Here is a 24,938-nt window from a genome sequence, read left to right as displayed (position 1 = left end):
GGTTGATAGGGTCACCCTTACAGCTCAGAGAAACAGCTCTAAAATTGGATTTTTTTTTTTCTATATTGCCACAGATGTTCCTGCAGGTGGAAGAATGGAGAAAGTAGCAGAACAAAGGTCAAAAGAGAGGAATCTGCCAGCAATGGGATCCTGAAAAGTAACTTGCTGATCCTGAAGTGGCCAAAGTTAGGTAAATTCACCAAGGAGCCAGGTGGCAGTTTTTCAGATACCGTGGTGACTGGGGCACCTCCAGTCCTCTGAGCACAGTGTGTTTTACTGCCTGGGGTTTACCTTTGTTCAGACAACCCCAAACAGGAGAGCCCAAAACCAGCTCAAGCCTTAGAAGTAGGTAAGCAAGTACTTGCATGAACCAGTGCTGGTTTCCAGCATGAAGTTTCTTTGCTTGCTACACCCTTCTTTTTCTTTTTTTTTTCTTTTTTTTTTTTTTTTTTCCTCCCCTTAACTCCAAAGCGTCATCGCTGAGCCACAGCAGTTCTTGGAGATTAAGAGAGTGAAAATAATATCCAGAGTAGCAGTGATTTTTGGAAGCTGCCCTCCTTCCTGCCAGCATGCAGCCAGCTTCATACCCAGCCATGAGCTCTTTCTGACACAGCTGGAGGCTGGCAGGAGAAGAGCTCCAAGCTGAACTTCAGGGCTTGAATGTGGTCTCAGCTCTTACAGAAAACATGCACTGCCTTCTCCTCCTTTAAACTAAAGTCTGCTGGAATATGCATCTAACAATTTTCTTTTTTTTTCAGGTTTGTCGGTAGTAAGCAGCTCTGCATTAGACCTAGGTTCAGTAACACTATGTTGTTACCCTCAGTTTTACTCTGGGGAGACCGAGGCACAATGTGGTTGAGGGTCTTGTATGAAGCCACGCAGAAGGCCTGTGCCATTAGCTACAGGATGTGGTGGCTGCTGGTGTTTCATCTGCAATTGTTCTCTGTGCACATTTGTCCTGAGCAGCATTTCCAGCTAGACCCTCAGCACTGCTATATTCCCAGCCCCTGAGGTTGTATGTTTGAAAATATACACATGGCAAATCTGTGTTCCAGAAGAAGACAAAATTAAACTGTTAAGCTATCTTGTTGCATCAAAAAATTTAGGAGTAATAGAAAATAAAGTGTTAAAAAGTTAATTGCTCTTTCTGAAGGTCACTTCAAGGACACAATGATACGCTGATTCTGCCTGAGATGTGGCATAGCACATATGCTCACTGTATGACTGTTGTAATTAAATATAAAGCATTTATTTCTCAATGGATTTTTTTTCCTTGCTTAATGTGTCTGTCTTGCTGCTTTGTTTCCTAACAACTCTATTAATTAAGAAAAAGTGTCAAAGGACCAGCTGATGAATGAATGAATCATGAAATTAAGGAACTGCTGGTTTTCAATGTTTTCTTTCTTTTAGAGATAGAAAAGCTACATCTGTCCATAAGTGCTTGTGTCAAGTATGGGGACATCTAATATTACAGTTCCTTGGAAAATAAGACAATCCTTTTACTTCAGCACTTCAAGAAGAGAAAAAGTATTCATAGTATGTTTGGGGGAAAAAAAACAGCCAGGAGTTGTCACAGTGTCAAAAATAATTATTTTTTGATTGATCCATTTGCCTTGATCTTTATGACCCTCAAAAATTCCAAATACTTCTCAGTCAATCATCTAAGCTAAACCAGCTAAACCCTGTACCTCATTAAAGAAAGAAATAAGGAGGGTCTTGATATGCTTTTCTTTAGCCTGTCACTCCACAGTCTGAAAATACAGATCATGGCATCTTAAACTAGTTGCAGGAGTTTAATTTTTAAATAGCAGAAGAGATTTATGTTTCTCTATACATTTAATCACATTCTCATCAATGTCACTTTCTTGCTGGTCCCTCCTAGGACTACCTTCAAGTACCACCTTCTGTGGTGGAAGAAGACCATGGGAAATTAAATTTACTGGTGAGGGTGCTAATGCTATCAAGGAACAAAAGATTGTTGGGTGTTGCAATGGGCTAATGAAAAGCAAAGGGAAAGAGAGAAAGGGTGTATTTAGGAGGCACATACAGAAGATACATGTGAAGATTTCTATATGTGTACTGTGTTCTTAAAGACATTGTGGTCTAATGGGCATATTGAAGCAAGGAAGAAGCGACCCAAAATATCAGACAGTAGGATTGTATATGTCCCAGTTTTTGTGCTTTCTTCATTCAGGGTGCAAAGCAGGACAGAAGGAGGCAATACTGTAGCATGTACCCTGCTGACCCACAAACACCAGAGAAAAGCAGAAAACGCCTTTGGACATTACAGGTAAGAGAGGAAACGGCTCAAAGGCCAAAAAAAGTGAAGATATTCCCGCAGAAATGTAATTACTGGTGCTCACTGTAGAACAACTTATCCATCCTCCCATGTCCCAGCTGCTCTCTCAGTGCTTGGTGTGATCCATGTGGTCTCCTCAACAGGAACCACATGCACCTCCCTTTATCTGCTGCCGGGGGAGGTTTCATGTGATGCCTCAGTGAAGGGCCGCCACAGTTGGGCTATGAGTGGGACACATACACATCCTCCCCTGTCTGATCTGCTGTGCAGTTGTAAAGCCTGGATCTCCCAGGAGCTCCTCCTTGCCTGCCTCCCACCACCTTCCCCAGGCAGCTGAGACAAGCTGCTCTGAAGTTCTCCTGATGAAACTTTCCATTTTGTATAAGACCAGCGAAGTCTGTAGGGAGGCAAGATCTCTGTTGATGGATGTAGATAAGAGAAGCTGCTGGGCACATCAGCCCTTTTCAAACTGCTGTCGTTGCAGTAATGAACCAAGCACATAAGAAACTATTAACTGCTTCTTAGAGATCTGCATCATGGAGCTGTCATACAAGAGCCTGGTTATACACCACATCTTACAGGGGACTTTTGCTTTCTCTGTGCCTCAGGGAATATTTGTTATTGATGGAGGAGGAGCCACTGTCTTGCAGGTAAGAAGCAATTGTCAGTTTGAAGGAGGAAGAGATGATCATTACTAACTTTCACAGACCTTCGCTGAGCTAAAAAACCATGCATTTTACAGGGCTTCCTGAATCCCACAAGTGCTCCTTTGAGAGACAGCTAGGATCTTTCAGTTGATTCTGGGCTCCCCTATATCGGCCATCTTTGCATTTTTTGGGGTCAAGACCCCAGTGCTTTGGTGAGCTGCAGTAATGTGCCTTACAGGATGCTCAGGTGACTTCATCTTCCTCTTCCCAAACTACAGTAACTTCACACCTAAAGTTTCGCTGATGCATCAGATCCAATGTCCAAACTATGCCAATAGATGCATTTCATGTACCTCAGTAATTTCTTTCGATCACACTTCTCTATCAATAGATTAAAGCCAGCTTTTGCCCTGGTCTCTGTTTTCTCATGATAGATCTTTTCTCCTCTGAGCATCCAGCCTACTTTTTTTTCCCCATTCTTTAGGATGGCACATCTGGTTTGTTTTCCACTTCCAGTTTTTCACCTTTCATCTTCTTTTCCCATTCCATCATGGTGTGATGAGCATTAGAGACCAATTCCTGGACCTGGACAGCTGCCAAAGGAGAAGCTGAAATCAGAGGCAAATAAGAGCCATTTATAAATCAAACCCAAACAGAATTTTGCTGCAGTTTGTGTCTCACAGTATTGTGCACTGTGATAACTTGAAGGGGAAAGGCATCAAACACTCAGGGTCTAAAGAGGCTCAGAGTGTCAGCATTTAAACTTAGTCCCGCAGACAGAATCCAAACTTCCCAGGTTTCTCTCCTCATTGCAGGTAAGACCTCATGCAGCGTGATGGCCTTTGTCCAGATCTGATGAGTTCCCCCTGCCAATAGTCCCTGTTTCCCCAAGATGGCAGAGCAGCACTTATTTCCTTTCCTGGTGTGTGAGTAAATTCATATCATGCATGTGTATCTGTCAGGCCCTGTGGCCCATGGAGACGTCCCTGTGATGTGCACATATAGCATGTATGGAGATGTGCTACAGCGAAGTTACAAAATTTGCAAATCTGCTTTCTTATCATCCTACATACCTCTCAGGAGCGATGCCAGCAGCTCCCAAGCTCTGGCATAAGAAGTGTCCCCTTAGTGAACATCAGAGGACAAACCTAGCACTGTCATGTTAGTTACTGAACTCAGGGGAAGCAGTTGATGCCCTTCAGCAGGACCTGTGCACTTGTACCTGTAGATTTTGCTCTGTGTAAAATCCAGATTGCATGTGGCATTTTCAGTGAAGCTTCCCAGGAAAACAATGATTATTTTCATGGAAAAGTTGTTCCTCAGTCCCTGACACTGCAGTTGCCCAAAGAGTCAAGTTCTAAGAACCAGCAATAAGGAACAGGACTGTCTGTCATTCCTATCACCTTTGGGAGAATTATTTTCTGTAACTTGATTTAATTTATATACATTTTTCTATATAGCATTCTTGTCATGTACTCAGAATCTTAACTCCTGTATCACAGATTGCAGTCCTCTGTCTATACTTCTCATCCATCCATATCTCAAGTCTTCCTTTTTTTTTTCCATGCCACTCTTTATATGATTGCCTATCATTTTCAGAAGACTTCACACTTCTGAAAGTCCATATGGTTGTCAAATTCTTTTCTGATGCCACTTGTTTATGGCTTCAAAATAATCAACATGGGTTCACACATCCTTTTTTTTCTTTCGTTTTTTTTCCACCGTCTCTTTCATACACAACTCCAGTAAGATTAATTCACTTCTCTTCCAAATGATGCTGCCAAACTTAACACATCAGCAGAGAAGGCCTGGGGCAAAAATCTGTTCCATCTTGCTGTCCTTTTGCGTCAGGCTGCAAGCTAGCTGTCACTCCAGAGAGCAGCCAGGTTTTCTTTGGAAAATCTACCAAAAACTGCAGCATCAGAAAAGACACATTCTGGTGACCTGGTACGTCCAACAGACAACAAGCCTCCATACGCAGAGAAGAGCAGGGCATACCTGCAGCTGCATCCTCAGAGGTGTCACTGAATGATTCCCTCTGATGCTGAAGGCAGAGCTTCGTACGTTGCAGCATGCTAGAGAGAAGGTAAGTACCAAATTGCATTGATTCAATAAGCAGATGCTAAGGAGAGGAGTGGACAGGACAACAGGAGCCTGGGGCCTGTGCTGCTCGGTTCTTGACATGGAGCTGCAGGCACAGCCCCAAACTTGGGTCCTATCTGAAGAGATGAGACAGGGGATGTGTGAGGGAACCGGGGGATGGGAAGATTGGGAGCACCTCTAGGGTCGTGTTGGTTAAGGAGGGGTTAGTGCTGTACTGAGTGTGATTTTTGTGGGCCTGGGGTTTTGTGAAGGAGAGGACTGAGCTGGATGGGAAGACAAAGAAAAGGGAAGATAAAGGGAAAGAAAAGAAAGACAGGGAAAAGGAGGGTCTGTGGGGACAGGCAGCAAAAACCCAAGGGAATGCCTTTGTGAAGGAAGGGGTTGAAATGCAAACCAGCCCGTGAGCTCCGAGCAAAGGTTGTCCTGGAAACCTGGAAAACACTCCGTGCACTTGGACCCTGTTGGCAACCTGACAGCTTCAGCATCCTTAGTCCCTGGGGCTGACGGCTCTCCTCCACCATCCCCATATCTCACCCCCATGCCTTGAAGAGCAAGGTCTTGCATAGACTCGTGCCTGGAGCACGTGCACCATTAGGGTCTAGAAAAAGAGAGGGAAGTCACAGCTGGCTCCCTTCTTCCTCCCACCCTTTGTCTTGTCCCAGCACTCTCCTGAACCTCATCTCCAGCTCTTTACTCCCCATCTCCCACCCAGACAGGCAGCAGCCCCAGCCCCAGCAGCAGCTGTGCCTATTGCTGCCACAGGCAGCCCCAAATCTCCTTTCTTCCAAATTTCTGCCCAATCTTTACAAACATAGCAGGGTGGGAATGAGCATCCTCACCTCTCCTGTGGGAAAACCACAGAGCAAACAGCTCTTCAAAGAAAGCAGTGCAGCAAAGTGCTCAGAGAGAAACTTAAGGGCAGAGGTTGCATTTCTATGGATTTACATGGCATAACAAGGGAATGCTGGCAACTAGTCAAAATGCATGAAAGTCACCAAGTAATTAATTCAAGCTTTGCTTTCTTGTGATCAAAAAAACCCCAACCCAGAGCAGGAAAAAGTGGGAGTCATAGCCATACCATGACAAACCACGTAAAAAAACTCACTTGGTCCTAATCACAATCCTGCCCAGAAAAAATCTGTCCATGCAATAGCACACGTGAGCTACAAAAATATAGCAGTTAATTGACTGAAACAAGAGGGATTATAAAATTGGTATTAAATACTGCATTCTTAAGCTGTATCAGTTTCGGGAGGTCCTGTCACCAAGTGCATTACACCTAAGGAGCAGGAACACTGTGGTGGCACTGCTAACCTAACAAGAAGCATTGTTTTGGCAGGAGTTAGGTCATACTTAGCAGATTATCTCCATACCAGGAGGGCTAAAATTTCCATCAAAGTAAACAGGGGAATTTGTGACAGGCAGGCAGCTTACTGCGTTGTGCTTGAGGGCTTGTTTGCAGCAAATGCTCTGCTCCATCCTAAGCATAGCCCCGAGCGGTCGCCCTGTGGGCTGTAGTGGCTTTCTTGCCTGTGGCTCTGGTGCGGCAAAAGGGCACGGCAGAACTGTTTGGGTCATCAAGCCGTTGAGTTATTCTGCTGCCCAGCTTTGTGACAAAAGGGAGGGCGATAAAGCACAGCAGGGAGGTGGAAGACCAGCACAGGCACTGTCAGCAGCTAATGGTGAACTGCAAGGCACAGAGGGTGTGAGGGCTGGCTGGTCACATTGGAGGAGAGGCTGGAGCAGGGCTTGCTTTCTACCATGCTGTGAAGTGAACGTCACTGCAGTTACCCCATACTCTTTGGGGATGCTTGCTGCAAGGCACCTGGCAGACCTTGGGGACAGGGACATGTCTCAAGCTGGCCAGGCACTGCTGCAACGCATGGAGGGCACCGTGACAGGGCTCGTAGGGTCCCCCGCTGAGTGCCCCGGGGTGTCACCTGCCTGGGCTGGCAGGTCCTTGTGCTAGAATTCGTGTGCATGAAAACCACGAGATGGCACTAGCAACTTTTGCAGGCTGGTGGCTTCCCAGCAAGGTACACAAAATAAATAGCATGCTGCATTGCCGTGATCCCATCAAAAAATACAGGTCTTGTGCAGTCACGGAGATGTGAACAGGACATTTCTCCTACTGACTGATCAGCTTTGGCTAAATCCATTTCCATTGCCATGTCATTATGTACTGATGGTCAGCAGTTTTCATTTACTATGGGCAGGTCAGATTAATGGCTTCCACCTACCACGCTATTTTGCATTTTATGCCTCACGCATTAAGGAGAAAAGGGATTAAAAAGGACAACTGATTCTAAAGTAAACCGTACTTAATGCAAAAGGCTGAGTCAAGGCAGAGACAGGGTGCACCTGTTCAGTTGTGAAGCTCTCCAAGATTCCAGATGCCTTTTCTGTGGCCAAATTGAAGCAACACTGTCTATCTGTAAAGTGCTAAATAAAAGCAGGCTGAATGCTGATCTCCAGCTCCAAGGCCAGCTCAGTACTGTTTGACTTGTGTCCATGCCCTTCAGAGCCACCTCATCCATTGGTCACAGTCATCCCACAGAATAGCTGCCCTGGCTTCCCTCCTGGACTGCTGAGGGATCCTTATGGCTCTAGGACACAATTATCCCATTTTGCAGGGGAAGCTGTCATCCAAAATAAAGTTGCAGCCCAGCTAAGAGGTGTTTTTACAGCATGACCCTAAGGGGCTGTGTTTCATGCCCTGTGGGATGCCCAAAGGCATGTGGGAGGACAGGAAGGTGCAAAGCCTGGTAGGACAGTGTTGGAGACAGAGGGACCCAGGCTTGATGTAGCCTCTTCCATAGTGGGAACAGTCCTTGGAGTGAAAGGCACCAAGAGAAAGCTTGGAGAAAGCTGCTTGAGCAGGTTCAAAACAGAGCCAACAAGCAGCCACGTGATCCAGTATCCTGTCCCTCTTCCATTTACCACTGTAGACATTTCCCATTGCAGGATTTACAATGCCTTGCAGGGCTTTCTACATGGAGCAGTGGAATTCCTCCCCCACCTGCACACATGCAATACATTTCCTCCCAGTTATCTCACAAGCCATTTGTACCTGGGCTCAGGGTGGTACCATCCTTCCCAGGTACTGAAGTAACATTGCTGCGCACTCTGCATTGACTTCTGGAAGAGGAAGCAGTCAATTAAATTATCTGGGTGAAGGCTGCAAAAAAATGTGACTATCTTCTCATGCAGGGCATGAATTCAGCGTCATTCATTGTCACAAACTGCTGTGGAAACCTGATTAATTAAAAAAGATTCAACAGGAAATTTGACAAATTCTTGGAGGATAAACCCATTGGTAGCACAAGGTAGCAGTTGGTCACACAGCGATCTGAACACAGTTTTTGGCTCAGGAAGTCTGGATTCTGTGTAAATTTAGCAATTTACGCTATGCTGAACCCTGAAAGCTGGAGAAGGATGCCACAGGGAGGATTGCTCGGTACTCAAATGACACTCAGATCAGAGACAATTCATTATTTGAACAGAAATAATTTTTAGTTAGTTTGGGGAAGGATCAACATGGTTTTATAAAGGGAAATCATACCTCATAAATCTGTGGAGGCTTCAGAAGGCATCAACAAATAGGTGTACAGCTAAGAATGGTTTTCTAAAGTCCTTAATCAAAGCCTCTTAAAGAAACCATGCTGTGGTGGTTTAGGAGGTAAGGTTATGTGAATAAAGGACTGATTAAAAGGCAGGAAACAGAAGGTAAAAATAAATAGCCAGTTCTGACAGTGGAAGGAGGTTGGCAGTGGAGTCGTGCAGGGATTTGTACTCAAGCTTATATTGTTCAGCATGACTTAAACCTGGAAAAAAGGGTGGTTTCTTGAGATAAGAATTTGCTGAGGTTATTAAGCATCCAACATATTAAAGATGATGGACCACTGGGGAAGTTGTTGAAGAGTCTCACAATACCCAGCAACTGAGCAATAAAAAGGCAGATGAAATTCAATGTAGATAATTCTAAAATTAATTACATCCAAAAAATAAACCTGATTTTGCATATATAATAGGAGGCTCTGAACTGACTTTTAGTGCTTGGGAATTGGACCTTGGGGCTATATAAAGATCTATGAAAAGGATAACTTAGTGCTCAGCCACGGTCAAACAGTAGTCACATTACCAGGAAAGGAACAGAGAATAAAATGGAAAACATCTTCAAGCCATTCTGTAAATCCACAGTGCATCTGCATCTACATCTCCAAAACTATGTGTAGTTATGGACACCCTAGCTCAAAAAGCACATAGCAGAATAGAAAAAAAACGCAAAATGTTATTAAGAATGAACAAAAGCTTGGCATAATTTTCCTATGAAGAATAGTTAACCAGATTAGGACTTCTCAGACCATGACTGGTCTGAAAAATTATGAATGAGAAATGGTTCTTGACTGTCTCTCCCTAGAACAAACCCAGGGGGTACCAAACGGAGTTAGCAGGTGGCTGATTTGGCAGATAACTCTTCCTGTACAACATATTGCCATTCCACATGTAGCCACAGGATACTGCAGATGATAAAGGGCAAATTCAAGAAAGGAAAACATTTGCAAATTTGCTGTCTGTAGCACCCTAAGTCTTCCTGAGCCACACAATTTGGGTACGTTCTTATGAAGGCAGCTTAGATGTTCAAGCTAGACCACTGCAGTGCTTTGCTACCCAGGCACGAAACTGCAGGCCCAAAATGCTCATCTCCTCGCTAATACCACCCACTGACAATACCAACATGTTCCAATATTCTGATTCCTCAATACTTAACACATCCACAGTTTTACTCTGCTTCCAAAGGCCTTTGTGAGATGGGACTGTCTTACCAAGAACAGGGTAGCTCCATTGTGCTGGACAGATGGGAATGCCAATGCCAACACTCAGGCTGCTGAACCTAGAAATCACTCCCGAAGGACCTTAGCACTCTCAGGATGTAAAACCAGACAATTAGAGGGTTGTATAACTAGAGCTGCCATATCTAGATACAGGTTCTTTAGGAAAGGTTGGTGGTGGGGTTTGTCTTCTAGGCAACTGGGTAGCATGAATGCATGCACATTTGCAAGGGAACAGAGGATAAGACAGTCAAGAGCTCATGGGTCAGGTCAAGCCAACAAAAGGCATACTGTTGTAGGTATCTCCTACAACTAACTTGATCAAGAAGAGAAGACAGACAAAGCCTTCTCTGAACAACTGGAAACTGGTTCAAAACAGACTAGAACAATTCCTGTCTTCTGTAACTGGAAGAACTTGCCAATTGGAAAAAACTCTGTCTTCAACCCCAAGATGTTCAACCTCAAGGTCTGCTGTCATGCCTGCCATGTGTCTGTACCTAGTAGTAAAGTTTGGAGGAGAAAATTACTAATCATACTAGAGGACTGAGTCAGGAATGCAATAAGCTGGACATGCACATGTCCATGGGGTTGGAAAGGCAACATCTGACAGTGCTAAAGGAACTTGCCAATGTCATTGTGAAACTGCTATCAGTTTTGAAAGGTTGTGGTGATAGGTGAAGATCCAGAGGGCTAGAAGAAACAAAATGTCATAACCCACTCCAAGAAAGGCAAGAGGATGATCTGTGGAACTACAGGTAGATCAGTCTAACCTCAGACCACTTGAAGATTATCAAGAAATCCTCAAAGACATTTCCATGCTTAGGATGGACAAGAAGGTGATTTGCAACAGCCGGCATTTATTTACCAACAGTAAACCATGCCTGACTAACCTGATTGCCACCTTTGGTGACATGATTTCCTTGGTGGATGGTGAAAGAACAATGAATGTCATTTTCCTTGCCTTTAGTGAGGCTTTCAATATAGTCTCCCACAGTATCCTTGTATCCAAATCAAGGAAACATGGACTAGATGGGTGGACTACAACACAGGTGAATAACTGACTGGATTGTCAGGCTCAAAGGGTACTGGACAACAGCATAAAGTCTAACTGGTAGCCAGTTGCAAGTGGCATTCTTCTAAGGTCAACACTAGGTCCACTGCTGTTCAATGTTTTCATCTATGTCTAGCATAAGGGGATGAAATACACCCTCAGCAAGTTTGCAGATGACCCCCAACTCAGGGGAGTGATTGATACAGAGAAGACAAGGGTTACCATTCACAGACACCTTCACTAGCTGGAGGAAGGTGCTGACAAGAACCTCACAAGGTTCAGTAAAGACAATTGCAAGTCCTGCACCTGGCATGGACTAACCTGGTATGACAGCAGAAGCTAAGCACCTACTGGCCAGGGAGCAGCTTTGCAGAAAAGGATCTTGGGGTCCCACTGAACAGTAAGTTGAGCATGATTAAGCTGTGCATCCTTGCAGTGACAAGGCCAGCAGCATACTGGGTGGTATAAGCAAGGGAGTTGTCATCAGGTTGACGGAAATTATTCTTTCTGCCTACTGAGCACTCCTCAAATCACATCCAGAGGGCTGTGTACAGGTTTGGGCTCCTCAGTACAAGAGAGATATTGACAAAATAGAGAGAGTTCAGATGGTCAGAAAGCTAGAGCATATGATGCTGTGGGAGCAACTGCAGTCTTCCAGGACCTAAAGGGAGATTATAGAGAAGACAGAGCCAGAGTTTCTCAGAGGTACACAGTGAAACAACAAGACAGAAAGATCACGAGTGCGAACATGGGAAATTCTGACTGCAGATTTGGAAGTAATTCTTCACCATGCCAGTGGTTAGCCACTGGCACATATTGCCCAGAGACATTGTGAAATTGCCACCTTTGGATATTTTCAAACCTGACTGGACAAGGTCCTGAACAACCTGATTTAACTTCAAAGCTTTGAGGTTTGAGCAGCTTTGTGCCTGCTTTCAGCAGACACTTGGGACTAGAGAACCTCTGGAGGCCTTTTCCAACTCCTGATGTTTCTACGACCCTATAATTGCCATATAAATATATATAAAACCCAAAATGTCAAACTGTAAAAACTAAACAAAGCCAAGCCTACATAGCTTTGTATATACAATCTAAAGTTGATGTGCAGAAACATCCCAAGAAGGGAATAAAGAAATGTGTAATAGATAACACCACACACTGATAAAAATAAGAGGGAAGGACTGCTATGAAGACCAGTGTACATGAAACAAATCAAGATGGGATTTAAGCATGCAAGATTACCAATATATGTCACAGCTCCTATTTTATCATGCAGTTTTACTGGACCAAATGATTTACAATAACACAGTGAGAAACAAAAGATCTGGTCTGCAGAGGCAATGCTGAGTACAACATAACAATATTTTTGCTGTGTTTATTTTGTAATTAGCCCACTGACATGCACTGCCAAGAGCTGGAGAGCTTGCGTCACTGCATTCATTTTGAAGCCTTGTTAAAATAGTCAGTGAGTCTTCAGTACGTCATAAATGAACACACAGAAGGTTAAGCACAACTGACTTTTCATCTCTATTTTATTTCAAAGGAGCAATGCATTCTGGGGTGGGAAGGAGAGAAATTTCAGGGAAAACTTCAAGTTCTCAAATGACATTGTTCATAATTTAACCAAAACAATATGATACATAAGAAATATCATGAAACTTGTACATGTTAAAGTCTCTGAAGAAATCAACCCCTGCTTAAATAATGTGAAGAGAATTAATGAAGCTTACCTTCAGTGAAACACTCTTCAAAATCTGGCTTTCTTTATTATAGACAAAATGTTTTATGTACACTATCATCTCTGTTTTTCCTGACAGTAGGATACTCAGTTATTCCAAAATTTGGTTACAAGCACCATGAATGTAAACAAGGAAAACTTTCACTTCTAGTTAAGTATCAGTAAACAGAACAGAAATACTTGGAGACAGCATAAATTCAGAGTCTGTGGAAGCTCATTTGGCTTTCTTCCCATTAGGATTAACGTGGTAAAATCCGGAGCTGAGATTATTTTTGGAGCTGCTGGTTAATGCCACACATGAGCCTCACGATTGACACTTGAGCAGTCCTGTGCTTGTCTGCAGACCTCCAGTACCAGACCTCCAGTGGTTCCTGCCGCGACAGGATAGGACCCCTGGATGTGCTGAACTCCTTGCAGAGGCACATCCTAGGCAGAATGATGTTTCAAAGACTCCTCTTTGTTAAAAGCCCCAGTCAGCTTTTGTCAGGAGTCTGGATGTTGGCATCATTCCAGGATCAGACAGGCCCATCAGCTCAAATCAGTTTTTGATTCCATGTTCACATCAAATGTTATCTGTATTACTAAAATATTGAGAAAAAGATTTTTAAAAGTTTTTTTCTGTTGCAAATAATGAATGCTAATTTTTTTAACAGATTTGAACCAAATTTATCCTGGTAGTTGTCATATCTGAAAGTGGGTGGTATTGATGAAATGCCTGTCCCATAAATATACAATGCTATTTCATCGTTTAGTTTTGTACTAAAATGAATATGACAGAAAATAATGAACCATAAGTTTAAACCTGTGGGGCCTGACCGTCCCAAGCATTGCTGCCCACATGGTGAATTGCAAGCTGATGGAAAAACTGCTGGTCTGACCTCACAGTGCTTTACAAGTATTTTGACAGGGTACAAACAACAACATGGAGCACAACTCTGGCTAAATCGGGTCCGCTGTGTTCGGAGGGGGTTTGATCTAAAGGCCACAAACGTCAGCACAAAGACTGCATGGACTCTCAAGGAGTGTAGAGCAGGTAAACACACGCACACCATGACAAATCCTTCATTTGTGCTATTTCTGGTTCCAGACATCTCTTAAGAGAACAGTTTACCCAAAATTGCAGTAAGCCTAAACAGTTTGGAGGGCAGGAGGAGGCTGATAATCTCCTGTGCTCTTATTTTTCTATTTATACATCATGTTTAGCACGAAAGACAAGGTCTACCTCTGGTACATGCTATGATAGCATCTCACAAAGACGAGACTTGGACTTTAGCCTCTTTCCCTGTGTAGAGAAAAATGACAGTAAAAGGAAGAAGACTTGAGGAGCAGCATCCTGACTCTTGACTGTCCCTCTGGCCTCTTCTGGATTAGGGGTGCAGGTTTAATGTAATTCCCCCCACTCTCCTATATACCTGTACTCAATTTCTCCCAGGTTTTCTTCCAGAATTGTTTGTACAAACTGTGCATTTACTTAAATGGGCCAGGGGAGCTGTTCTACTTTTTGTAAATGTTATTCAGAGCATGTGTGTGCTTTTTTATTTTCTTTTTTTCCTTTTCCCACAGCAGCAATTCTTCTGAGCAAAACTCCTTGGTAATATAACAAATATTTTTCTCCATAAAGGCATTTTTATTCCATCTACCACAATGCCACCATGGTGGGTCTTCCACACCTGTACCTGTATGTAGGTTGCATACAGTATTACACATACACCTTTTAACACGGTCATTTTCTCACTTGATAGACCAGAGCTGCAATCAGTGCCACTTCTCTGTCAAAAATGTAACTTTTCAGAACATGCATGATACAATCTGTATATAGAACTTAAATCCTGGTGGAGGTACTTAGCTGTCATATTAACAGCTTTCTACTTACTTTTTTTTTTTTTAATACCAGATTAATTGGAGCAAAATAGGTTAACAAGAATGCATATTTAAAATTATCACTTGAAAAGCCAGTAAAATGTGACTTGTTTTCCCTTTGGATACAGGTATTTGAGAAGAAGTGTGTTTTACCCAGAAAGAAGTATGCTTACACTGGAAGAATAAAAAATAAGTTTTTGTATTAATTATTTTTAACAGAAAAATTGTAATCCCTTAAAAAATAGGGAGCTGCCATATATTTGGGACTAGTGGTGTAGAAATATATAAAAACACTGCTTTACCTTCCTTGATTTGTATTCCAAAAATGTAAGCTCTTCACTGGCTGAGTTGGAAGTAGCGAACATTGTTTACTTGGATTACCACTGTCTCCACAAGCAGGTCAGACAACAGCCCCGATGGCTCGCTTCCAGCTGCAAAGGATGGGCTTTTTGAAAATGTTCTGTAAGGTTTCCCTTTTGGCACTTTTGCATCCCGGACTGTCGAAGAAATACAGCGGAGCTTTCTCTTCCGTGGGAAAGGAGTGAAGCTTCTCCCCACCTCAGCACTGTCAATTCTCAGAAGTTAGAAGGCACCATGTGTGTCCCCACAGGAAATGTCTTGCCTGACTCTACAGGAGATGTGCTACTGGGACCTGCTGTGCTCAGAGCTGCCTTTGGAACTTGTGAAAGGGAAAGAAGACTCCTTCCTCCTCTCATCTTTCCTGAATTAAGGGAATTTCTCAGAAAAGTTAAAGGAGTTCGGTGTCACAAATTACTCTTCATTTTCTGCCAAAGAAAACTGGATTATTAGTTGCCTCTTCTGGTATTTGCTTCACCACCAGTCCAAGGGCCAGTCAAATAAACCATCCACTTTGCACTGCCATGGACAAGCCCTTGTGCTGATTGTTCCCTCCAGTACAAAGCTGTATGGCACAAGTTCAGACTGCTTTACTATAAATTGTCTGGGGACACACATGTTTGAGGGATCCCAGTGCATTCTCCAAATATTTAGCATGCTGTGCTGCATCACCTCTCCTCAGTAAGGAGCAAGCTCAATGTGTGCCCACTGCTGTCATTCACAAGTAGAACATGTTTTCCCTGGAAGCTGTAAGATAAAGAAACCTCAGATGTAAAATTCTTCTTCATTAGCTGGTGAAGGTGGACCAACAGTAGCACGATCATCCAGAGAACAGGGAGCTGGTCTCAAGGACTGTTTGGGTTGCTTGGAGTGAGATGCTGACGTGAATGAGCTGGAAGACCATTCAGAAAGAGAAGGCAGTGAACCATCAACTGACTCAAAGGTATTGCACACGGCTGATACAGGCCTTCTACTGGTGGCTGCCTGTTTAGCCTTACTGACAGTTTGTTTCTGTGGGGGAAGAGAGGCTTCCAAGTCATTGCAAAATCCATTAAGGGCAGAGTATGCAGAGACCACAGACAGGTCTGAGAAGGACAGCTTCATCCCCGTGTCTACATCAGTCTCCTGGGCACCCTCCAAGTCATCAATGTTAAGCCTGGGGCTGCATTTCCACGTTTTCAACCTGGTTGCAGATGACCCAGTACTTAAAAAGTTAAATGGTTCACTGAAATGAAAGGTCTCTGCGGCTGAGGAGGAGTTCACTGTGGGCAAGCAGAATAAAGACTTGCTTCGTTGAAATGACCACAAAATGCTGGAAGCACTGCTGGATCTGCGTGTGAAATCTCCTTGATCACTGTGTCTCAAGTCCTGCTGGGAGAAACCAAGATAATGACCAAGGTTGTTTGCGTGATGTACCTTGTTTTGACCCATTTCTTTTGGTTGTTCAGGGACAGACTGGTGGCTCTGAGGAAGAAAGGTTGGCAGAGTGGTGAAGTGGGAATCTGTTGACACAGATGGATATGGTTGCTTGTTCTGCTTTTCAGACTTCCTACACCAACTGCGTGCTTGCTGCAGCCAGGAGAGGGAGAAAAGAAGATCACATTAATACAGAATTGGCAGTCTTACAACCAGAAGTCTCCATTGTGAAGTTGTCACTGCAAATAATTACGAAGCAGACTTCATTCAGTATGCTTGCAGCAAATGTTTCCCTTCAATAACAAAGAGAAAGCACCCTGCCAAAATCCCAAATATTTACATAAGGAGCCTTGAAGACAACAAGAATAAATGGTAGAGGAGACTGGCCTTGTGGGTTGTATTACACTAGCTTGAAATTCTCGCTTACTATTGACTTGTTCAGATTCATTCATATTTTGTTATCCAACATTACTGCCTTAGTGGACAGCAAAAGAACAAAAATGAAGAAATGGGAGAAGTGTGTTACCATCTTTATTATTTCTAGTTTCTTCCTTACTGTGGTATAAATGTTTCTACTTTTTCCACTGAAACATCAAAAACCTTTAGCAAGCAACCTCATACTCTGTCATCTCAGTGGGAATTTACTACTTCTTCCAACCCTTTCATGTTTTCACTTTCACATCTGGTTAGTTGAACAGTGCACCCCAGAACTCACTTGCACTATTCTCTAGCTTGTAATGACTTTAAGGACAGCTTTAGACACCGGATGTGCTTGTAGACACCTAGACTGAAGACCTAACCTGATGGTTATGATCTGAATCAGGACCTGAACCTCATCCCCAGGACAGAATTAATTACCTGCCAGATACTTGAGCATTTGCACAGGAACAGCAGCTGTGACAAATGGGGAGCTGATGTCCTTCTCAAGAAGCAGCTGGAGGCCAGGCTTCCTATGGGATTAGACACTGATGTGTGGGTAACTGAACTGAGGCCCTAGTGTCTGAGCAACCATAAAGTTATTGACTTTTAGAAGTTCAGGTTTTAAGAAGTTTAATTTAAAATCTTCTTACTGGATTTTCTCACATAATACAAAATGCTAGATTTCTGTCCCAAAAGGGACAGTGGGATAGAGTGCAAGATCATACCCTTGAGAATAAACAATAATCTCAGCTATGGGATTTGTCAGCTGGAAACAACAGAGGAGAAAGAACCAGATATCTTGGTCACTATGTGCCATTAAAGTGACAAGGCGGTGACAAACACAATCCTGGGCAGTCTCAAGTGAGTTAAAAGACCATTAATGCACTGGGGACAACACTGCTAACACCTCACCCACGATGCTGCGTATGACTCAAATCATGCCAATGTGAAAAAGAATAAATTCACACTGGAAAAGATGCAGCCACAAGAAAAAAAAAAAAAGAAAGATTTACTATCCATTATAAAACCTGAACCACAAACTAATAAAAGGTTTCTAATCACAACAGATGTAGAAGAGTCTTCTGGGGCAAGTAATGGATAAAGATGGGGCTTGATCATTTTAGCAAAGAGATTACATGACATGACAAAAATGGATGAGACCTGGCAACCAAGAATGTCTTTTGTCTCCCCCTTCTCTAAAAGAACTCCATACATTGCTGCTTCTAACATCTTCCGAATGCACATCACATTGTCTTAGTGACCCAGATATGTCATAACCATATTCTGTTTTCTTTTGCAGTGATTTCATAGGCAAAAAAGGATTTTCACATCTGCAAAAAATGTTTTGTTCATTCATGATTACCCAGCTAGAGGTGATTTATAGGACAGCCAAACCATATTTCACTTAGGCGTTGTAGATGAAGACATATACCAATATGTATGAGGAAATGAGGTATGCTAATTCATAACCTATTTCTGCATAATATAATAAGCTGCTTTCCTTAATACCATAAAGAATTAAAGGAATTAATGGGGAAATTAACCACAGTAGTGCAGCAGTTTCATTAACTGATAAGAAACTGAGTACAAGAGAGTCAAATAACATGAGTCAAATTGTCAACAAAACATTAATTAGAAATCACTTTAGATCTCTACGTGCAACATTATTTTATTTATGCAATACATGAGTTAATTTGTTTAAAAAATTACTCAGGAAGATAAAAGGCTTGTGCCCATGAAGGAAATGCCAGCTGTTTCTTAACTGGACGTTTTTGGGTAACCCAGCAATTACAGTATGACATACTGCACTCTTTTAATGGGTTTCTCCAAGAAAACATTAATTATATTTTGTTTGCATTAACCAAAGGTACTATTTTTTTCTCTGCAGTAGCTCCGATATCAGATACACTACCTGGACTCAACCACCCTGCTTGGTGAATGAACATAAGCACCTGCAGAACACTTCTGTTGTCCCTCAGTGAGACAATCACAGAATCATAGAATTTTTGGTTGGAAAAGACCTATAAGATCATAGAGTCCAACTGTTAACCTAGCATGGTCTGCCTGACCATGGCTTGTTTTTATGCTACGTTCTTGTGTTTTTGTACCTAGTTGATAATCTGGCAGACTAAGCATCCAAAGAAATCAAGGATCCAAGCATATTTTCAGAGAATCATTTTGGTTGGAAAAGATTTTTGAGATTGACTCCAACTGTTAAACACTGTGAAGTCCACCTCTAACCATGGCCCTAAGAATTTAATCTACACATCTTTTAAACAACCACTTCCCTGGGCAGCCTGTTGCAATGCCTGATAACTCTTTCTGTGAAGATTTTTTTCCTAATATCCAATCTAAACCTCCCCTGGTACAACCTGAGGCCACTTCCTCTTGTCCTATTGCTTGTTACTTGGGAGAAGAGACCAAGCAAGTGCAGTCTTCTTTTTTGTGAAAAGGTAAGGAGGCCTTTGGGACCACTACGTGTGGCAACAGATTGGACAAAACTGCACCTGAAAGCACAAGGCTTTTGGGAACAGATTGCATTGGGGAGAGTTCTGCAAGCAGTACAAAAGCCTTCACTTTACCTTGCACAGACCATACCATCTGTTTATATGTATATAAGATACAGCCTACAGATGCCACATGTAGGTCTTAGTTGTGGAGTTAATACAGCCAGTGGAGTCTGGAGAGCAATTTTGTTTCCCCTGAAGAAAAAATCCTGTGTCTGGTTAGCTGAATTGCTGTTTATGTCCTTGGGCTGTTCTGAGTACATGGCCATTGGCTACAGTGAGAACACAGACGGCTGCTCACACAAAAATATCTGCAGTTAGACACCAGTTTTAGGTGTTTACAATCTGGAGCTGAACTGAGTCCTGCAGAGATAACTCCCATGTGTTCACTTTAATTTGGTGTATAAGGAGATATTTTGAACACTACTAAATGTCTCATACATTTATATGAAGGTAATAATTTGTTATTCTTATTTATTGACATTAACTTTTGACACGTTCCAAAGAAAAAGTCTTTCCGATCACCATTTGTGAGAGATACTGCATCTGATCCAGTTGTCTAATTGTAGGTATTTGCCATGCCCTGCCTGGCCTGCCAGCACACCCAGGGCCGCTCCATCTCTGAGATTTCACTGCCTGGGAATGCTCCTGGGCACATTTCATTTATTAATACAGGTAAAGTCTTAAGCATTTTGGGAATAAAGCACAGACTCAAGAATACCTGTCCTAAGATATTCCTAATATTTACAAACTCTCCAGTTTAAATCACCTTGTGTTAGTTTTGGACTGTAGATATGCAACACACAATGACTAGTGGTGCAACCGAATTACCAGTACTCAAAAGGATGTTTACCCAAGGTATCGCCTATGAAGGAACGGAGGGCAATGCCAGGATAAATGGATGAGGTGAGATGAAACACCTCTGCTAGAAACCCCAGGGGCTCTCGTGTAGCAATTTTCTAACCAAAATGCAGATAAAAAGTAGAGACTCAAGAGAAAGCGGAAATGCACCCCTAAGTATGAGCACTTGGAAGGGGCAACCTGCTGCCACACAGCCAAACAGTTTTAAATTCCTGGCCTAACAGGAACATAATTACACTAACAAGAAAAATCTACTTTATGTTAGATACTAGTTTTAAGGTTTTGTTCTTTTAAACTTTTTTTTTTCCTAGCTCTTTCAGTGTTCCCGTGGACAGATAAAAACATTTCATTTTATACGAGGTCTTTGCTGTTATTCCTGCTGCTGGGTCACAGTTCCTGGTCAAGCTTAGTTGGCCTGGCAGAAGGTACTGGTGGATCAGTGCAGAGAAGGGGACAAGTACAGCCTGCCCTTAGGATGGCTGCCTGCAGGCCAGGCCAAGAAGCATCACTAACGTAGCTTATTTCTGAACAGCTCTGTTTATAGGAAAAATTGTTTACCTTGATTTTCTTTTAGTTGGATGTGTTATGATTTAGAAGACTGATTTTCCAATGCTGTTCTTCGTGATAGGGGCAGAATAGAAAAACAGTAGGTAGAGATTTTAAAAATACCTTTATATTAAAGCAACGTAACTGAAAACTTTCCTGACTGTGAGAATACTGGACTACAAACTGTACTACAGGTAAGAGTATCAGAAGCTCCATCTCATGAAATACTAGTGAATAAAGATTAAAGGCTAATCCTATATTGTAGACAACTGGATTACATGGACTAATAAGATTCCTCTATATCTACATTCTGTAGCTTGTCAGAGATCACACAGAGGATTCGATGATTTAGGCAAGACTAAAACTCAGGCAAAACTAGCTCCTATTCCTGTGCCAAGGCCATTGATGGTGCTCCCTTGTACCACCCTGACATGGCACACAGAGCACTACATGCAGCCTGTGTGTTCACGTGATTGCTCCTCTTCATTTAAACCTTATAGTGCTTGACAGTCCCACAGAGTTCAATCTGGATTTCCAGGTGTTACTGCTCTCAAGAGAAACTGTGAACTGGTTTAAGGAAAGAAGCCAGAGAGTTGTGGTCAATGGGACAGAGTCTAGTTGGAGGCCTGTATCTAGTGGAGTCCCTCAAGGGTCAGTACTGGGACCAGTACTATTCAATATATTCATCAGTTACTTGGATGAGGGACTAGAGTGCACTATCAGCAAGTTTGCTGATGACACTAAGCTGGGAGGAGTGGCTGACACGCCAGAAGGCTGTGCTTGCCATCCAGCGAGACCTGGACAGGCTGGAGAGTTGGGCGGGGAAAAATTTAATGAAATGTAACGAGGGCAAGTGTAGAGTCTTACATCTGCATAGGAACAACCCCAGGTTCCAGTATAAGTTGGGGAATGACCTATTAGAGAGCAGTGTAGGGGAAAGGGACCTGGGGATCCTGGTGGACAGCAGGATGACCATGAGCCAGCACTGTGCCCTTGTGGGCAAGAAGGCCAATGGCATCCTGGGGTGTATTAGAAGGGGGGTGGTTAGTAGGTCGAGAGAGGTTCTCCTTCCTCTCTACTCTGCCCTGGTGAGACCACATCTGGAATATTGTGTCCAGTTCTGGGCTCCTCAGTTCCAGAAGGACAGGGAACTGCTAGAGAGAGTCCAGCGCAGAGCAACAAAGATGGAGCATCTCCCTTATGAGGAAAGGCTGAGGTTGCTGGGGCTCTGGAGCTTGGAGAAGAGGAGACTGAGGGGTGACCTCATTAATGTTTGTAAATACAAACACAAGGATTGGGACAGGCTCTTCTCGGTGACAACCAATGATAGGACAAGAGGCAATGGGTATAAACTGGGACACAGGAGGTTCCATTTAAATTTGAGAAGAAACTTCTTCATGGTGAGGGTGCCAGAGCACTGGAACAGGCTGCCCAGGGGGGTTGTGGAGTCTCCTTCTCTGGAGACATTCAAAACCCGCCTGGACACATTCCTGTGTAACCTCATCTGGGTGTTCCTGCTCCAGTAGGGGGATTGGACTAGATGATCTTTTGAAGTCCCTTCCAATCCCTAACATTCTGTGATTCTGTGAAACCACAATAAGTGAGCAGGAGAGAGAGAAGCTGAGAACATCAAGATCTGTTTTGAAGACAGTGTGATGCACATGCAGCTACCCTGCAGCAGAACAGCCTTCCCCTGCCTCCCCAAAATTCCTTTGGCTTTGGAAGCTGTTGCATCTGCTTTAATTTTTCTGAATTATTTTCCTTTTTAAGTCCTTATCTTCAGCATTCTCACAGCTTGTATTCTGCATCGCCTGATACCTGGCTGCAGCCCGGCAGAGCCCTGCCACGCACAGTCACACTGCCTGTGTCAGGCACAAGCGTGGCAGAGATGCTGGAGAGGGGAACAGCTGTCGGAGAGGACAAAGGCTTGATCCAAACCGACACATTGATTTTGACTGAAATTCCAAATACAGGGAAAGAGAGGCATCAGACTTCACTATAAGGATGCACAACAAAACCAGCCATTGACTGAACAGATTAGCTCTCTAGCAGAACAGATTTTTTTTTTCATGTGGTGCTAATCTGCTGCTCATTTATAATCTCTGCACAAATCTTTGTGAAGCCTGGAGGGATTTAGAGTCTTTGTGTACTACAATGGACTGCAGAAGAATTTCATGACGAATATCCGGGAATGCCATAAACAAGTTGGAGCAAACCTCACAGAAATGTACTTTCAACTTTAGTTGGGCTGCCTATACCTAACACAAAAAAATCCACGCATGCTCCTGAAGTCTATTTAAAGTTATCTGCTTTTTAAAAAAGCAGGTAGCGATCTCATTACACATTATCTGTATTAAGCAGTGCTCGCAGGGCTCCGTTGAGGCCAGAACCCAGCCAAACAGCCAGTATGGCAATGACATCATCTCAAGCCCAGATTTTGCCCACCTTGCTTAAAAGGAGTGTGATGGTGTTTCTTTAATTGTATTAAAACCAGTGAGATTGAACCAGAAATAATAATAAAAAAGAATCGGCTTGAGAATAAAGTGGCAGAAATTAGTCCTCAGTATCACCACAATAAGTCTTACTTGAAACGCAAAATGTATTCAGAAGGGCACAATATTAAAAGGCAAAATACAAAAATTAGGTTTAAAATTGAGTTGCATATATTTGAAAAGTGGCAGATACTGTGTTTGTAAAACTAGAACAGGTAGGTGTCTTGCAATGCTAAATATATTTACTCTCTGGAGTTTTTGCTGTATGCACTATCATCAGAGATTTTACTATGCCACAAAAGATAACTGCATTTACAGACAATACAAAGTACCTTGGGATTAAGAAAAACAAGGAAAAAATCACCTCCTATTTGATTTAGTGACTGATTCAGCTGTGTCACCCCCAAAGCCAACTGTTAGCACTAAGAAAAACTAAACACCTTAGGCACTAAAAGGAAAGGAAAAATAGAGTGGAATATTTTATAAAACAGGAGGCTACTAATAGACTTATAGATTAATTAAATCAGCTTAAGGTACCTCCCTTAACTGGGCCAATTTTTACTCCAAATGTCTGTCATTTTCACTACTTTAAACAGAAAGTAAAGGCAATTTTTGTAAAGGTGACATTTATACATCCTTGCTTGTCCTTGATGCTTTTCTTGCTTTTCTTCCTCTTTGTGTTCAGATCTGCACTAGCTGCACCACTAATTCAAACAAGCTTGAAACTCTTTTCTCACCTCCATCTTCCTTCTTACAGACCCAACTGTTCTCTGCAAAAGTTCCCTCTCTTCACCTGTTTTTGTCTTTCCTTTTTACCTTCTCTGCTTCCTGGTTCATTTGCTCATCTTTCTCTCTTGTACTTAATTGTAGTGACTCAAGACTGCAGTCGCCCATAGTTTGTAGCTGGTAATGCTTTAAGAAACAGGGATAAGATGGTTTCACTGTGTTTAAGACTACAGGGGTACATTATATCATCCAGTCTGACCTTGTGTTGATCATTTCATAAATCATTAAGCAATTTCTTTACTGAGCCTGCTGACACCTTAGGCAGATGAAAGCATTTCAGCTTTCAGGAGAGTGCATTGCTGTATGCTTCACACAGGGGCATAAGACAGAGGTGCCAAAAAACTCCAAGGCCTCTAAAATGGTAGCAGATTGACTAATGCTCCTAGACTATTTACATGTTTTATCAAGATCATATGAATGTTGGATGACTATCAAGGCACCCAAACTGGAAATCAGGGGAAGGAGAGGGAAGGCTGCAGTGTGTTGGAGAGAGGAAATTCAGAGACAGGTGAGGCCTGGCAGGGTTTGGTGGGTCAGCTGAAGTAAATGCAACCATGACCACACTGATCTCTGCCCTAAACCTCTCAACAGAAACGGGAGTGGACCCTGAGCCTCCAAGATTTACTTCTCCTTGGCCAAGATAAGATTGAGAGATAAAGTATTTCTTGTGCTGAAGAGGGGTGTAGAATGTTTCTCTTGGTCTCTATTTGGGCTGGAAGAGAAAAAGTAAAAGTTGTGTCCTAACCTCAGACCTTGTAATTATTTTGACATCAGCAGGTCAGTAATACCCACCCCTGCTGTCCATATATCTCAGACTGGTTACTTTCTGCATTTCCCACGTCTCTCTTGCCTCAGTTCCGTGCTTCAGTTATGGCCAATCTCCAGCACTCTGTAAGAAGGCACAGTCTCTGCTCCCACCTCTTAGCCTAAAACACATTGGATCAGCTGTGCATCATGGAAAACAATCTCTCTAATTTCTGTATTCAGCTATCTTGAGTGTGAGGTTTGACTACAACCATACTT

At 42.8% G+C, this 24,938-nt stretch overlaps 1 protein-coding gene across 3 annotated transcripts in view; it reads right to left on the bottom strand.

Annotated features, from left to right (window-relative positions):
* Positions 1-12,457: 12,457 nt before the first annotated feature.
* Positions 12,458-24,938, bottom strand: part of FAM124A (family with sequence similarity 124 member A) — a 48,172-nt gene continuing 35,691 nt past the window's right edge. The window contains exons 4-5 of one of the 3 annotated variants that reach the window (XR_014183984.1): positions 14,833-16,456; positions 12,458-13,251 (exon numbers count right to left, since the gene is read on the bottom strand). Coding sequence is in view for 2 of the 3 variants with exons in the window: in XM_082051947.1 (XP_081908073.1) it covers positions 15,653-16,456 (804 nt within the window). In the remaining variant the exon portion in view is untranslated. Of the gene's footprint in view, positions 16,457-24,938 lie in introns of all 3 variants that reach the window. The other 2 variants (XM_082051948.1, XM_082051947.1) reach the window with 2 other exon arrangements.

The sequence above is a fragment of the Streptopelia decaocto genome (assembly GCF_964273445.1).
Source record: "Streptopelia decaocto genome assembly, chromosome: 1".
NCBI lineage: Eukaryota > Metazoa > Chordata > Aves > Columbiformes > Columbidae > Streptopelia > Streptopelia decaocto.
The sequence above is the reverse complement of the archived record's forward strand: the minus strand, read 5'-3'. Positions and strand labels throughout refer to the sequence as shown.